This window comes from Talpa europaea (genome assembly GCF_964194135.1).
Source record: "Talpa europaea genome assembly, chromosome: 3".
In the NCBI taxonomy this organism is placed as follows: domain Eukaryota; kingdom Metazoa; phylum Chordata; class Mammalia; order Eulipotyphla; family Talpidae; genus Talpa; species Talpa europaea.
The window spans coordinates 82917444-82933045 of NC_140069.1; the positions used below are offsets into that span (position 1 = coordinate 82917444).

The 15602-nt window shown below is 38.9% G+C and overlaps 1 protein-coding gene across 1 annotated transcript in view; it reads left to right on the plus strand.

The window, feature by feature from the left end:
- DYNC1I1 (dynein cytoplasmic 1 intermediate chain 1) overlaps positions 1 to 15602 on the plus strand; it is a gene marked incomplete at its 3' end in the record, with an annotated part of 330357 nt that overhangs the window by 207272 nt on the left and 107483 nt on the right. Inside the window, exons 8-10 of the mRNA XM_084230581.1 lie at positions 813 to 975; positions 3100 to 3199; positions 10243 to 10368. Of these exons, the coding sequence (XP_084086707.1) occupies positions 813 to 975; positions 3100 to 3199; positions 10243 to 10368 (389 nt within the window). The remainder of the gene's footprint in view (positions 1 to 812; positions 976 to 3099; positions 3200 to 10242; positions 10369 to 15602) is intronic.

Here is a 15602-nt window from a genome sequence, read left to right on the forward strand (position 1 = left end):
CTAATCCTTTCTCTATAGCTTTATGTAAACTCTGCTACTGAAGGAACAGTTTATGTAACCTAATCGTGACTCTGAGGTGATCTGACTTCCAGATACTATGACATACTGCTAGTTATTTCATCTCTCTTTGCCTCATTTTGTATCTTCAAATTTAGTTTGATAAGATTAATCATGCTAGAAAAGTGAGGCATAAAAACAATTGTGAATTTTACAGAAGCATTTATTTGTTCATGTGTTTATTTAAAAACTCAAGATATTTCAGGTGAGAGCAGTTTTAGAAGGGATATGTTTCAGTTTTTGAGTGAAATTGATATAATAATCAGTCAGCCTTACCACCAAACCACTTAAAATAAAATGAATTTACCCAGTAGAAACAGGAAAGGCACTATCTGGATCACGTTATAGTTCTTTTTAAGTATTTAATATATGCAGCTTTATAATAGTATCTAATATTCACAGTTTTATAGATTCCTCTATTATGTACTATTTGAGCTGCTTTTCAATTACAGTTTAAAAAAACTGCTAAAAAACACCAATCTATTTTCATTTGTAATCTTTTCCAACTCTTCAAAACAGTAATTAGGCCAGCTATGAAATCTTTTTGTAAAATTGGCGGTGGAGACATCTGCAAAAGCCTTTGGTGTGAACTTAGGAATAATTTAGAATCAATACTAACAATGGTTCCTCTCACTGTGTCTTATTACTTCTTTGATAAGCAGTCCCTTTCAAAGTTGGGTTTCTGCTGAAATGTTTTAATTCTCCTTTTTTTTTTTTTTCCTTTTCTACCAATCTCTTTTACATAAAATAAAAAGCCCCTCCAAGGGAGCTGACAGAAGAAGAAAAGCAGCAGATCCTTCACTCAGAGGAATTTCTCATCTTTTTTGACCGGACAATACGGGTCATTGAAAGAGCACTGGCAGAAGACTCTGACATCTTCTTTGACTATAGTGGTCGAGAGTTAGAGGAAAAAGATGGGTTAGTTTCTTGTGTGCATTTTTCTAAAACTACCTAAATAAGTTATTTGTTGATTCTGACTTCATTTATGTATTGAGTAGGCAAATCCGAAACCTGACAAATCAGACAAGGATGAAATTCCAGGACTGATCTTGCTCAGCAGCTCTATGGGCTTTGGTTATAACTTGGGGCTTAGTTTCCCTGTAATTACCATGTGCTTCTGTGAAATGCTTTTGAACTTGATATCTGGAGAGCAATCCAGGTGATAGAGAACGGCAGAGTCATGTACACTGTCCTCTGAGAAAACATTCTTATAAGCAGCAAAAGATTTGTGTTATATCCAGTGGATCTATTTTTGATGTCTAAGCAAACAGGAAGCTGAAGAAAACAAACATAAGATGTGAGAGACCATAACTGATGTGGCTGGCAATGATCAGACTGGAAACTTTGGCCTCTTTTGGCTACTGTCAGACTATGTGTATACGTCTTAGGAAATGTGCAGGTATAGATTTACAGATGAAAAAAAACTAATCAATAAAAGCAAGTGGTCCCAAATGACTTCTCTATGAGTGTAACATATACTGGAAAAAGCAGTGGCTGTCAACCATTATCATGGGGATAAGAGGAGATGCTTTGTGAGTTTTGTAAAAAATAGATACAGCTGGTTTTTAGACACATATTTCTTCTGGCAGTGAACAATTTGAGAAGGTGAGATCATCTGCCTTTTTAACCAGATCTGACTTTTTACTATTTCTAAAATTCAGATACATTCTCAAAGGACAGCATATCATCATTGAGGGCTCTCAAAGGACAGTTAACTCTGAAAACAGTTTCAAAAGGGGGTTGTTAAAATGTTCTCAACAGTTGGCAGCATCTTTAGACTACTTTTAGGAGACAAAAATATTTTGAACACACATGTTCTATTTGTTTCTTTTAGAAAACATTCATTCTATGGCCCACTTGACTTTCTGGATTCTATTTTCCTTGGGGTGCCTGGCCCACTGTATTCCTGGGTTCCTGGCAGTCACTTGATTGATTACATGTACCTCTTGTCTGAGTTTGCAATGATGAAACTGAGGAGAATTAGCAGGGGGAAAAAGTCACAGTAAGTCAGCTGAATAGAACCCAAGTAAATAGTCTGAAACCAAGTAACCCAGTCTGAACAAGAGCTACATAAGACAAGGGATGCAGAGTGCTAGCCAATGGAATAAAGTGAATGAGCAGAGAAAAGATGAGTGTGGAGGCATTCCTGAACTGAAGCCCGGGCAATTTAAGCAGCTTTTTGTGCAGACCCAATAGTTATTGGCACAGAAGACACATTACTCAATTTGCACACTGAATCTTGTGGAGCACAGGCATGACCAAATGCCAAGTTCCCGCAAGTGGGTTTGTGGCCAGTTGAAACATCAGCCAAAATGTAATCCTCCTAAACTCAGGTGCAATTTTGGTCTATGTTGAGTGTCTAATGCATTTGGTGACTCCTGCACCATGCTTGTCTCATGGTAGAACTTACCTTAGAACTTGCGATTAAGCAAGGAGGCAACCACTACAGTCAATCAAAAATTTCAGGTAATAGAAACAGGTATAGCATTTCTGATTTAAGGCCAAATAATGTGGTAATGATATCAAAGAACCTCCAATTGTGCTGTGCTCCCTGGACAGTAAACTCTGCCACAAGATAGAAATTATTAGGAGAAGCAGAATGTTTCAGGATAGATCAAGATGGATACTGAAATAAATATATCAGACTTAGAACAACATGTGGAAAACTTATCCGTGCCAGGTTAGAAAGAGCTTTTCATAGACCATCAGCGCTTGGCATCTAAATTGATGCTTTGGCTTCAAAGAGTTTTGTGTGCCATGCTTTTGTCATTTTATTCTTTCATAGGAAAAAGACTAATTATAATAAAGTAAAAAATCAAAATCAACAAGCAACTATAAACCAGAGACACACCACAGGGTGGGGGGAGGGGAGTAGGATCAAAACAAGGGTGGTGGGAATTGTACGGGGACTATAACCAAGATGAAAATGCATACATTGTTTAAAAATTTTAAAAAAATGATGTAAAAAATGCATAAAATAAAAAATAAATAAAAGTACCATTTTGAACATCACCTCTGTCTTTGATGTTTAAACCCTCCTAGGGATGTCCAGGCTGGAGCCAACCTTTCTTTTAATCGTCAGTTCTATGATGAGCATTGGTCCAAGCATCGAGTAGTCACTTGTATGGACTGGTCTCTCCAGGTAAGAATTAATACTGGGGTGGGACAAACTGAACTTATGTTCTCATGACATTTGTATTAAAAAATGAGAGAACTGTTCCACCACTTTGGATATGTTCACTAAGCTACAATTTTCTTCTGTGCCTATTGGTTTTCCTTCTCATTTTACAGAGAATTCAGTTTAATTTTTGCACTCCATTATTCACATTCATTAATTACCTACTATGCACTAGGTAGCAGGCATGGAGCCTGACCATTCTGTCCATGAAACTGCTCTCATTAAGGGTGCCAATGATTTTCTACTTGCTGAATCCTTGTGGATATTTCCATCCTTCATCTGCTGTGCCCTCTGTCATCCTTTTTTTGTGTTCCAGAACTCTACTCTCTTCTACTTCTCCACATTCTCTTGGGCTTTTTGCTCTTTTATACTTGGGGTCCCTCTGGTCATGCCCTCAACCTCTATTCTTCTTCCTGACATGCTCTCCATGGAAGATCTCTTCCAATCATATGGATTTAATCACTGTCTGTTCACAGTGCTTACTCAATCTCCTTCCTGAATTTTACTCTTCACATCAGGCAGATCCACTCAGGTGTCCCTCAGAATCTCAAATGAATCACTAACTCATGATTTCTACATCTCTGAAATTCTTTTTTTTTTTTTGCCTCCTACATTCTCTTCCTGTTAAAGCTGTCACTACATACCCAAGGACCTAAGGCAGAACTTTCACCATTAACATTAGCTACTTCCCACCCACACCCCCCCATGTCTCCCAGAATTTGTTTCTTATATGCCATGCACTGTACCAACTGCTCTGAAGATATTCTCTTATTTCATCCTCATAACAATCATACCAGGCAGTCACTATTATGGTTTCCATTTTAAGTTGAAGAAACTGAGGCTCAGAGAAGACAACTAACTTGTTAAAATAACTCAGCTAGGACATGGGAGTGGAGGGATTTGAACTCGTCTTTTAGCAATTCAAGGCATATGCTGTTTACCACTGTTTCCCACAAAGGGCTTATGAACTTGGAACCAAGAGAGGTTATAAATGCTGAATGATATAGGGCAGACAAGTGCTCTCAAGAGTTCAGTGAGGTTGGAATCTGTGACTGCTCGGAGAGGGCTTGTCAGAATTTAGACAAATGGAGGGGAGAAGAGTGTGTTCAAGTCAGAGCAGTAAAACATGATATGAAGAAACCCATTTAATCCTACTAGAGAACAGGAACACTGAAGAGGAGTGTAATCCCCCACACCCAAACTGTCATCAGCCAAGTGGGTGAGTGTTCTCTCCTCTTGAATCTCCTTTTACATCCAAACAACAGAGCACACAGTGCATGATCCTACAGAGTCTAATACAAGCAGGGTTTGCTCAGCCACTTCCCGCCTGTATGTGGGTGGTCTGTGAGCACACTCGGTGTATGCAGAAATCAGATCCAAGCTTGAGGAAACACTTAGCTCTGCTTGTTCACTTGTTCGGAGTCTGGAAATTACACAGGAACCTTATCTGACACATTCCTCAAAGGCAACTTTTACTGTGTTCCTGGGTCAACTGATAATGTCCCCTGAGAAGACAGCAAGGTTAGCCTGAGCAGAGCTGGTTCCTGTCTGACCTCAGCGTGTGATGGCTATATTGCCCACGGATGGATTTGTTTCCACACAGCATCCCGTGTGATGTTTTGTTGCGGGAAGTGAAATTGTAAAGGGCAGAAATGGAAAGACCACATTTGTTTTTCCCATTTTTGTGTAACCTGCCCATCTACACTGTGGGGAAAAGGTTTGCAATTCTGGAAAAAAAAAACCTATTTTCTATGAAGCGTGAGGAAAAAGAACTAGAATCCTCAGGTCCTACATCACTTTTGTGGGACTCAAAGGTTTTCTTGCTTATGAGATGAAGAAACTTTCTGAATAAATCTAAATTTAATACAATCATATTAAGAAAGAGGAAAAGAATAGACCCACAGCCTGGGAGTACAGTAGTGACATGTATGCCTAAGATGATTACCTGAGTTAAATAGAATGGAACCGAGGGGAGAAAAGGGAAGAAAAAGTATATGGTTTCTGCATAATTTTCCTTTGATCTCCCAGGCTTCTTAATTGAAAACACTACAACTTTGTAATATTTGTAAAATATTCACCAAACATTATTCCCTGGAAAAAATTAGGGCATGTGGGAAATTATGTCAACTTTGTCATTCATTGAACATTGCTTAGCGTACTGGGTCAATAATATTATCCACATCCCGCATGACAGATTTTCCAGAATCTTGATATTACTCCCACAATATAAACTCCTCTCACATATGAAATGCATCTTCTGATCCTTCAGTCTTCCAAGGTACAAACCCAAGTAATTTTGATAGCTCATTTAGTTGCCAAATATAATCAAACTTAAAGTTGCAAAGACTCCAACTTATACCAATTCAAATCTATTAACATGTGAATTTGACACCTATTTTGTCAAGCCCTCTATTTTGCTTATATTAGAAAATATCTTCCCAATGTGTCTCTGCCTCATATCCCCACACTCTTGAGTCATTATAAGTGATTTTTCCAGAATAAAACTGTAAATACTATTTTTATGCTCCCAATATCAGCTTGTGCAAATTACCTGGCTTTTCATCATTCATAAAATGATAATAATACTTAGCTCACAAGTTCATTCTGAGTTTTAAATGAATTAGTGTACTGAAAACACTTTGATTTTAAAAAGTGTCTACCACTTTAAAAGTATTCATTAAATGATACATAGTAGTGAGAGTAGCAGCAGCAATATTAATAGTTGCAGTATACATCTTACTGTACCCAGAGTAAAGAGGTGACATACACCTGAAGAGTGTGATCCTATGCCTCTAAATCATATACACTATTGTAAACCAATGTTACCTGAATTAAAAAATCAATAATAAAGCTTTGATTGAATATTCAGTAGACAAATACAAGCATTAGCCTATACCCAGTGACTTCTGTGGGGATGCTCTAACACATTTCCAGCTCTATCTTCTTTATATCTCTATATATAACCTGCCTCCCATTCAAATGTTACCATCTGATGTCTCTTGGGCATGTTCTTCACAATATTAGTTAAGAAAACTTGGGCCTCCCTGGTGGCCTAGGGGTTAAGACTCAGCACTATCACTGCTAAGGCATGAGTTCAATCCCCAGCCAGGGAGCTAACCCACATGGCACAGCAAACCTCTGCTCCCCACTCTGTCTCTGGTGAATCCTCTCACCCCCCACATCTTTGGCCTACACCCCAGTTCTTGTATGCACAAATAAAAATAAATCTTTTTAAAAAAGAAAAGAAAACTTGACCTCTGACTAGCCTAAGCAAAAGGGGAATTTATTGGTGAGCCACTAGAGTACTTAGAGAATCCATGGAGAAATGAAGAACTGGAACTTGGGAAAAGTAGACATCTGGGTGGCTTGAGGCACCTCACAAATCGGAGGCTATAAAAATGACATGTTTGCCAGGTTCTGTCTTTCAATTCAAGTTTAATAATAGTCAAGTTAGAGGATGTGATTAGCCCAACTCAATCAAATACCCATCCTACAATGAACTACTTATCCCTAAGAATTTAGACACCTGTGTGTTGAGATCATCTCCAAAATTGGGAAAATCACTGTGAACCAGTCAGATAAAGAGAAATCTCCCACAGCCATATTTGTGTCCTTGTCCATAGTCTCCTCTTTCTGTTCTCCTTTTAATGTACCCAACTCTCAAGGCCCAAGTCAAGTTTCATAAGTCCTTTTCAGTTACTCTCCCTCCATACCCCAGCCCAACCCAAATGGTTATTGTCTCTTCTACGCTTGCATAGAACCTGGTTTATACCTCCAGCTTAGCACATATCCTGTTCTGCTTTTATGCTTATTGTACTTATTTATACATGTGTTTTACTTCCCTCTACTTAATGGTGGGTTCCTGTAGAGCAAAGCATATTTTTGTTGACATTCTTGTCCCACATTTCACCTGGCACAGTGCCTTGTATATGCATAGGGGTACTTGACACATGCCAAGTAGACTGGAAGGGATATGACCTTTAAATCTGAATAGATTTCAAACAGGATTTTCACTTCATTATTTATTAACAACATAATTTGGACTAAGTTACTTACTTAGGAACCCTGGCTTTCCTTGTCTAGAGAAATAGGAAAACCACTATCTACTTTAGAGGAATTCAAGGACCAAATTAATCAAATATATCATCCAACTCAGTGTCTGAAACGTAATGGGCACTGAGAACATTGTTTTATTTTTCTCTGATAAATGTCAGATTTTTATTTTTCTATAAAAACAAACAGTTGAGAGCAGGTCTGTTCCTTTCTGGGTAAAGTTCTCTTAGGTTATTACTAGATAATTCAGACCTATGAATAATCACAAAGTTCATAATTAGTCATATTTTCTTTATAGTCATAATTTTAACATTTAAGGTTTATGTGACTATTCAGAAGATTTATTTCTTATTGAGTAAAAAAAAATGATTATAAATGTCCAAACAATAGAAAAATACACACCAGAGGAGATTTAAGATCATTAAAAACTTGCATATTTTAGGACCTATGACCCTAGCTATCTATATTACACCAAAGGCATTTCACTGATATATTACTAAAAGTTTCCTTGTTTTCTAGGCGAGTTTTAAAGTCAAATAACTTAAAATATCTTTTTAATGGAGGAAAAAAAAGCTCCAAGTGGAGCCAACGATGAGACCCAGATGTCAAGATGTGGGAGATTATTCCAGACACATCTGGCTGCTCATGGCCACTATGGTGTTTATAGAGTTGCTTTTTCACATGTGACATAGTTAAACTTCAGATGGACAGTCTGGAGACTTCTGTGTTTATCTGGATGTTAGCTTCTTTGAATGGGCTTTGAATCAAAGGCCTTTCTTTAATAGGCCTTTGATTCATCTGCTGAGGAGTATTTTCTAATAAAGAATGATTACTTCCCCTGGTGACCACATACATGTGTTATCATTGTAGGCTTTTATTTTCTCTGTACCAACCAGCAAGTTGTAACTCTTTGCAGCTTTCTTAAATTGAGGAAGCAGAAAGAATAAAGTCACATAGAAGACTTAGGTGTGATTATTTTTGGTAGAAAAAGAAAAGGCGATGTTCAAGTTTAAAAAGACAACCTTCTGTTACATATATATGTAAAAATAGTGAAAAAGGAAAAAACTAAATTATCTGAGAAAAGAGTGACATGATCTTCTATAATGATACTATTTTTAATGAGGCTGCCTTAGGGGAATTCCAAAGAGGAATAGCATTTTTGTGAAATGTATTCTAACTCATAAATACCTCCCTAAATATTCATTCTTAGTTGCTTAATCACACTGAGCAGAGTTCAAGTAGGGTGACAGGTATTTCAGAGTTTTTGTTATTTTACTGGTTGTATTGCTTCTACCTATGACTCTAATTATTGACATTACTTGACAACAAAGGATTAAATGTAAGATCTTTCCATGGAGTATGGAAGTACTATGGCATGGAGTACTAAACTAAAAAATAGCATTCATAATTGCAACAAATTTTAACATGTGCTTACCACGTGCTAGAAATTAATAGACCCTACATTCAGGGATCATTAAAAAACAGTCCCTAAGTCAAAGAGCTTATAGTCTAGTAAGAGAAGTAGGTGAAAGAAAATCATTATACAATTTGCCAAGCACTTTAATGGGGAACACTAAAAAGGTAAGTGAATAAATAGAAAAGAAGGTAGGATTATGTAGAGGAATTGATATCTGCATTGAATCTTAAAGAACGAATTAATGATGTAAACACATGAGAAAATTCATTCTAAAGAATATATAAGACTCATAGGTATAAAAGGTTGTACCTATGAACCTCAGGACTAGCCCAGTAAGACTAGAGCTTAGAGGAAGGATGTAGGGTAAGATGAAGAAGAGGAAGGTGTATGAGATTAAGCAAGGAAGGTAGAAAGTGACAGATTGTGAAGGATCAAGTATGACCTGGATTTTTGCCTTGAAAGTAATGCTGGATTATTAGAGTATTTTAAGCAAAAGAGTGACTTAGCTAAAAGTATGCTTTGTAAAGTCATATTGACAAAGGATGGAGAGTGCAATAGGTAGGACTTGGCTAACCCAGAAGCAGGAAGTCATTCAGGAAGCTGCTGCCTTCATGAAGTCAAGATATTAGTTTAGTATAATAAAGGATGGAAACTTAATTTTTGGTGACAATGTAATATGTACAGATAGAGATTTATAATGTTGTAGAATTGAAAGCTATATAATGTTATAAACCAATGTTGCCTTAATAAAAAATTTTTAAAAGTAAAAATAAAAATTCAAGCTAGGCAGATCTAAAAAATTAGTGTAGCAGGTTCTAATCTCTTAACATTTGAAAGGTACTGAGGAAGTGGCAAACAGCACACGGGAGTGACAAAGATGGAGTAAAAATGATTGTGAAATGTCTGCACTATTGGACAGCTAGGTGGATGTTAGTGCTAGACACCAAAATAGGGAACAATGGAAGAGCAATGGGTTTTATAGCACATAAGACAACGAACTCATTTTTCTGTGCATTGTATCAGATGTGTCTATGGACAGCTCTGAGATAGATGTGAACATTGTTAGCATATTAATTCTGAATGCTTACTAAAGTCATTGGAGTAGATGAGATCACTTGGGGAGAATGTGTAAAAAGAGACAAAAACAAGAACAGAAAACAGCCCCTTTTTGAAATATGGGTAATAGAAGACCCTGTAGGGACTAAAAACAGTGATCAGAAAGAAAATCAGGAGAGAAAGATGCAATGGAGGTCAATAGAGGAGAAAGGAAAGAGGAGCCCAAATGTCAGCTAAACCTAGCGACCTGGCAAAGAATGCAGTTGGGTAGTTATTAGTGACTATGGCAAGTGCCCATAAAATACAGGAGGCAGAAACCAGATCGCAATAGACTGAAGCAGTAGGTGGGTATTAACTATGCCACAACTTAAAAAGCAATTGCAATTTAAAGTATGTAAAATAGCATGCATCTACAGGAATAAAGAATTTTTCTTTATGTTGACATCTCCGCATAATCCATCCTGTGACCTCTTCCATTCAGTACCCTGAGCTGATGGTCGCGTCTTACAACAACAATGAAGATGCCCCCCATGAACCAGATGGCGTGGCCTTGGTTTGGAACATGAAGTTTAAGAAAACCACACCAGAATACGTCTTCCACTGTCAGGTAGGAGTCATCATAGTAAAAATAACTTACATCTCCTACTAGACCAAATATAGCTCATGCTGCCTTGCATCTGTCTTATGTGGAGAAGAAGAATCAAGTTTAAAAATGGAATTGTTGACAGTTTTGGAAAATTCCCCCACAGTAACCTAATGTTTTAGGAAAGTGGCAACCCTCTCCAAACAGTTAGGAAGCCTAGTTGGGGACTGTGTGTCATTTTCTTTCTATTTAAAACAACCCCCAAGAGGATGAGTTTATAAGACCTCACACTTATGAAGAAATCCTGGTGTACCACTTCCTCTGCTGTGCAGCAACATATGCTTGCCCACCCACGTGGACATCCTCAGAGTACTACCATTTCAACTTCCCTCCTCTCTCTGTAATGCAGTTCAGTGGGATTTGGCCAATTTTAAGATTATAGACACCATCTTGTTCGACACATAATAATACTTTTGCAGCCCGTTTAGGGGAAGACTTACCACCAATCTTTCTTGAATTGTTGAGAAACACAGATGCGCTTTCTAGTTACCAAGCGCAGAGATCACTTCGATAGTTTTGGGGGTCTAAAACTCCTTGTGTCTGTGGACACATATGTCTTCTTTTCCACTCAACACTATACAGGCTGAAATTTTGTTACACTTGCAAACGTTCTGCTTTGCTCTGTTGCCATGACTTTGCGGAAATAATAGGCCTCCGAGTGGCCAATACAGCAACCCTTTTATTAATGCGCCTAACCTGTGATTATGCACAGAAAAAATGCAAAACAAACACTCCAGCTCAAAGTTTCAGTTCCTCAAGTATTACCATTCAGAGGTACTGAAGGGCAGATCAATCTGAAAACAAATACATCAGTTGAAGGGGGTGGCTAACACTGTGGATATTTGGAAACTTAGTGCCATTTTATATCTAAGAGCTGAGTATCTTTTTGAACTAAAATATGTTTAGACTTTAGAACATTATCATATATAATTTGGGCAACAGGAGCTGCTGGAGTAAAAGTCCCAGCTTCAACCTGATTGAGTAACCTCTAACTCTGCCCATGTTTTTCTAATTTACTATCTTAAAAACAACAAGAAGTCTAGATCTACATAGTAAATAACCTTTATTTTTCGAACCTTTGAAATAAGAAGTTTTTTCTTATTTTTTTTTAGATTATCAAATTTGTCAGTCTGATATGCTTTCTCTGTAAACATAGAAGTACAAAATCCTAATTTTGTTCAGTTTTAAGAGGTTTGATGAATTACCAGGAAAATACTAAAAGGATTATGGGATAAGCAGAAGCACATTTCTGGAAAAGAGTGTCATTTAAACTATTTTGATACTACATAAAGCATATATGGGATTCTGAGAAACCTAAGGCTGCATTATATTGGTTTTATCAATTTCTATGAGTTTATCATAATTTAAATTTTTATATTAAACTGATACTAGTTAGCCTGTGGCAATAAAAATTTGAACATGTGCTCATTATTCACAGTATTATATAGTAAACAGGTCAGCAGGAACATAATAACACTGAGTGAAGAAGTAAAATCCAGAGGACTTTGCAATTAAATGGAATATTTAAATAACCTATTTTACCACACAATAGTTAATACCAGTATTGACTGAGGAGAACATCCTTTCTTTCATCTCCTGTTATCTATGGGATAATTTATAATAGATTTCACCCACATATATTTAATTACAATTTTATTTCTCCCATAAATTATATATATTATATTTATATATAAATATATAAATATATGAGTACATAGAGAGAACATATGTCCTATGCTCTGGATTTTTAAAAATAGTTGGAAATATTCTAAACATCCTTCCAAGAGATGTTGATTAAAATATCTCTGTATGAGAGGGGCGGAGCAACATGGCGGCGAGGAGACGCTGTGAGTAAGATCTCCCATTAAAAAAAGCTAATAGGGAGGAAAACCGGCAGGTCCCAGTGAGAACTGGGACATGGAAGATAAACGGACGACTCCAGCAAACTGCCCGAAGAAGAAAGTTGCCATAAAAGAGGACCAGAAGGGAGGAAAGCGCAGAACCCTGCTCCCCTCCCCCGCCACAAAGTCGGCACTCTCCCACCAGCAGAGAGGAGGGAAAAAACAAACCAAAACGGCCAACAAGAACAAAGGACGCAGCAAGCGGGACTGTGAGTGGAAAGGAACTATTTCAGCCACCACACCCCGTGAACAGGAGCGGTGGAGAACCCTGCAGGATCTGCAGCGGAGGTGAGCTCCAGGCGCCATTAAAGAGAGACCCCGCCCCCCAGGAGGAGGCCAGCACCAGCACACAGCCCCGCGCTGGAAAAGCAGACACGGATTGGGATCGGGATTGCGTGGAAAAGCAGTGTGGTTGAAAAGCAAACGCGGATCCGGATCGGATCGCAGCTGCCCAGGTCCCCGCGCCTGCGACCTAGGCTTGCGGGGAGACTGCGGAGGCCCTCCCTGAGTGAGCAGGAACCAGGCACCCAGGCACAGGAGCGGGATTCAAAAGGCGCCATTCCCGCGCCACTGATCTGGGCTACAGCCCGCGTCCTGGAACTGAGGGCTTTGGAACTGAGACCCAGGGCACGAAATTAGGGGTGTGGGTTCCCCACGACGGTGGGGCTAAAGGCAGACACAGCACCCCAAAGCCGTTGAGGTGTACCCTACCATCCCCGCTCTGTTCCCTGTCCCACGGGGTGGAAAATCAGCTCCCCAAGGGCTCTAGGAGAGATCTCTGGCGCCGCCTAGCGACTTGAAGCCAGCAGAGGTTCCTGGAGGAGCCAGTGGCCAGCTGGGGAGTTAGCCCACGCCGGGCCCCTTCCGACCAGTAGTCTGAGCCCACAGGGAGAGCGAGCACCCACAGCCGGGGCAGACCAGGCGCGCAGAAGAGTGTGCCTGAGACCAGACACGCAGGGAGTGTGTCCCACATCACCATTTTAGAACAGGGACATTTCTTCAGTAAAGACTACCTGCAGAAGGCTTCCTCAGGAGCCAGAGGTGAGCGGGGGAAGTTCGCCCACGCCAGACCCCCTCTGGCCTGCAGTCCAAGCCCACAGGGGGAGCAGGAACCCACCGCCGGGTCAGACCAGGCGCACAGGGGAGTGTGTCCCCACATCGGCATTTTAGAACAGGGACCTTTCTCCAGTAAAGACTGCTTGAAACTGACAGATGACTCCTGGAGGAACCAGAGGGGAGCAGAGAAGCCAACCCAAGATGCCGGCCAGTCCCAACAACACAGTGTCCCAACGCATACGGCAAATTAGAAAACATACAGTAGGGAGGAGAAGAACCACATGCAACCTAGCAACTCTCCAGAGAAAAAGCACACCACAAAAAGAAAACCAGCCCCCAGATTGCAACGACAATAACTTGGAAGAACTTCTGAGCCTCCCAGAAAGAGAATTTAAAATTGCCGTGATTAAAAAACTGACAGAAGTCATAAAGGAAAACAATGATAAGGGAAAAATAATCAACGATCAGAAGAATGCAATTGAGTCCCTACAGAGGGAAAACAATGGTCAGAAGAAAGAAATTGAGTCCCTAAAGAGGGAAGTAAAAGGAATGCAGGAGATCAAAGAATTAATGGAAGAACTAAAGAATTCTGGGAAAAGCAATGAAAGCAGAATAGATGAAATGGAAGAATGAATAAGTACTCTTGAAGACACAGAAATAAAAAGAACCAAAACAGAAAAGGAAAGAGAAGTACGAAGGAAAAAGAACGAAGAAAGACTTCGGGAACTATCTGACTCCATGAGGAAAGGAAATATAAGAGTTATAGGAATACCAGAAGGAGAGGAGAGAGATGTAGGAACAGAGAAAATATTCAAAGAGATAATTGAAGAGAACTTCCCAAATGTGAAGGAGGAGCTGAAAACTGATATACAAGAAGCAAGAAGAACACCAAACTTCCACGACGAAAGGAAAAATACAGCAAGACACATAATAGTAAAGCTCCCAAGAATCCAGGACAAGGAAAAAATAATGAAGCTGGCAAGAGTGAAGAAACAGATAACATTCAAAGGAAAGCCAATCAGGCTGACATCAGACTTCTCCGAAGAAACACTACGGGCAAGGAGAGAGTGGAGGGACATAGTCAACAGACTCCAAGAAAACAGATGCCAACCAAGAATACTCTATCCCGCAAAGCTCTCCTTCCTCTTTGAAGAAAGAATATGGACCTTCCCAGACAAACAGAAACTCCGGAATTTCATTACAACTAAACCCCCACTCCAAAAAATACTACAAGGAGTCCTAAAGCCAGAACCTCAGAGGGACGAATAACAATGAAAGAAGGCCAAAAAAAAAAAGTTATTAAAAGAATAAATAAATAAAATCAAAGGAAAAACAATCACAATGGCAAATACAGATGCTAACATATCAATATTAACTCTAAATGTAAATGGACTAAACTCTTCAATAAAAAGACACAGAGTTGCAGCCTGGATTAAGAAACAAAACCCAACCTTTTGCTGTCTCCAGGAAACACATTTAGCTACAAAAGATAAAAATAGGCTCAAAGTTAAAGGATGGAAAACAATCCTACAAGCAAATGGACCAAAAAAGAATGCAGGAACAGCTATACTTATATCAGATAAAACAGATTTCAAACTCAAAAAGATAAAAAGAGACCCCAATGGTCACTACATTATGATCAAGGGGACAATACTTCAAGAAGAAATAACACTCATTAACATATACTCACCAAACGAAGGAGCACCAAAATATATCAGACAACTGTTGTCCTCTCTGAAAACAGACATCAGAGAAAACACATACGTAGTGGGAGATTTCAACACACCACTATCAACAACGGATAGATCAACAAGACAAAAAATAAGTAAAGAAACCAAATCTCTAAATAAGGACCTAGAGCAATTGGGCTTAACAGACATCTATAGAACACTAAACCCCAAAAAAACGGAGTACACATTTTTCTCAAGCGCACACGGATCATTCTCCAGGATCAATCACATACTGGGGCACAAGACAAACATCAACAGATACACCAAGATTGAAATCATATCAACCATCTTTTCTGACCATGAAGGCATCAAACTAGAAATAAACCATAAAAAGAAGGCAAGGAACTTTCCTACCTCATGGAGATTAAAAACCACACTATTGGAAGACCACTGGACTAATGAGGAGATCAAAGAAGAAATTAAAAAATTTTTTGAATTGAATGACATGGAGGACACCAATATCCTAAATGTATGGGATACAGCAAAAGCAATAATAAGAGGAAAATATATA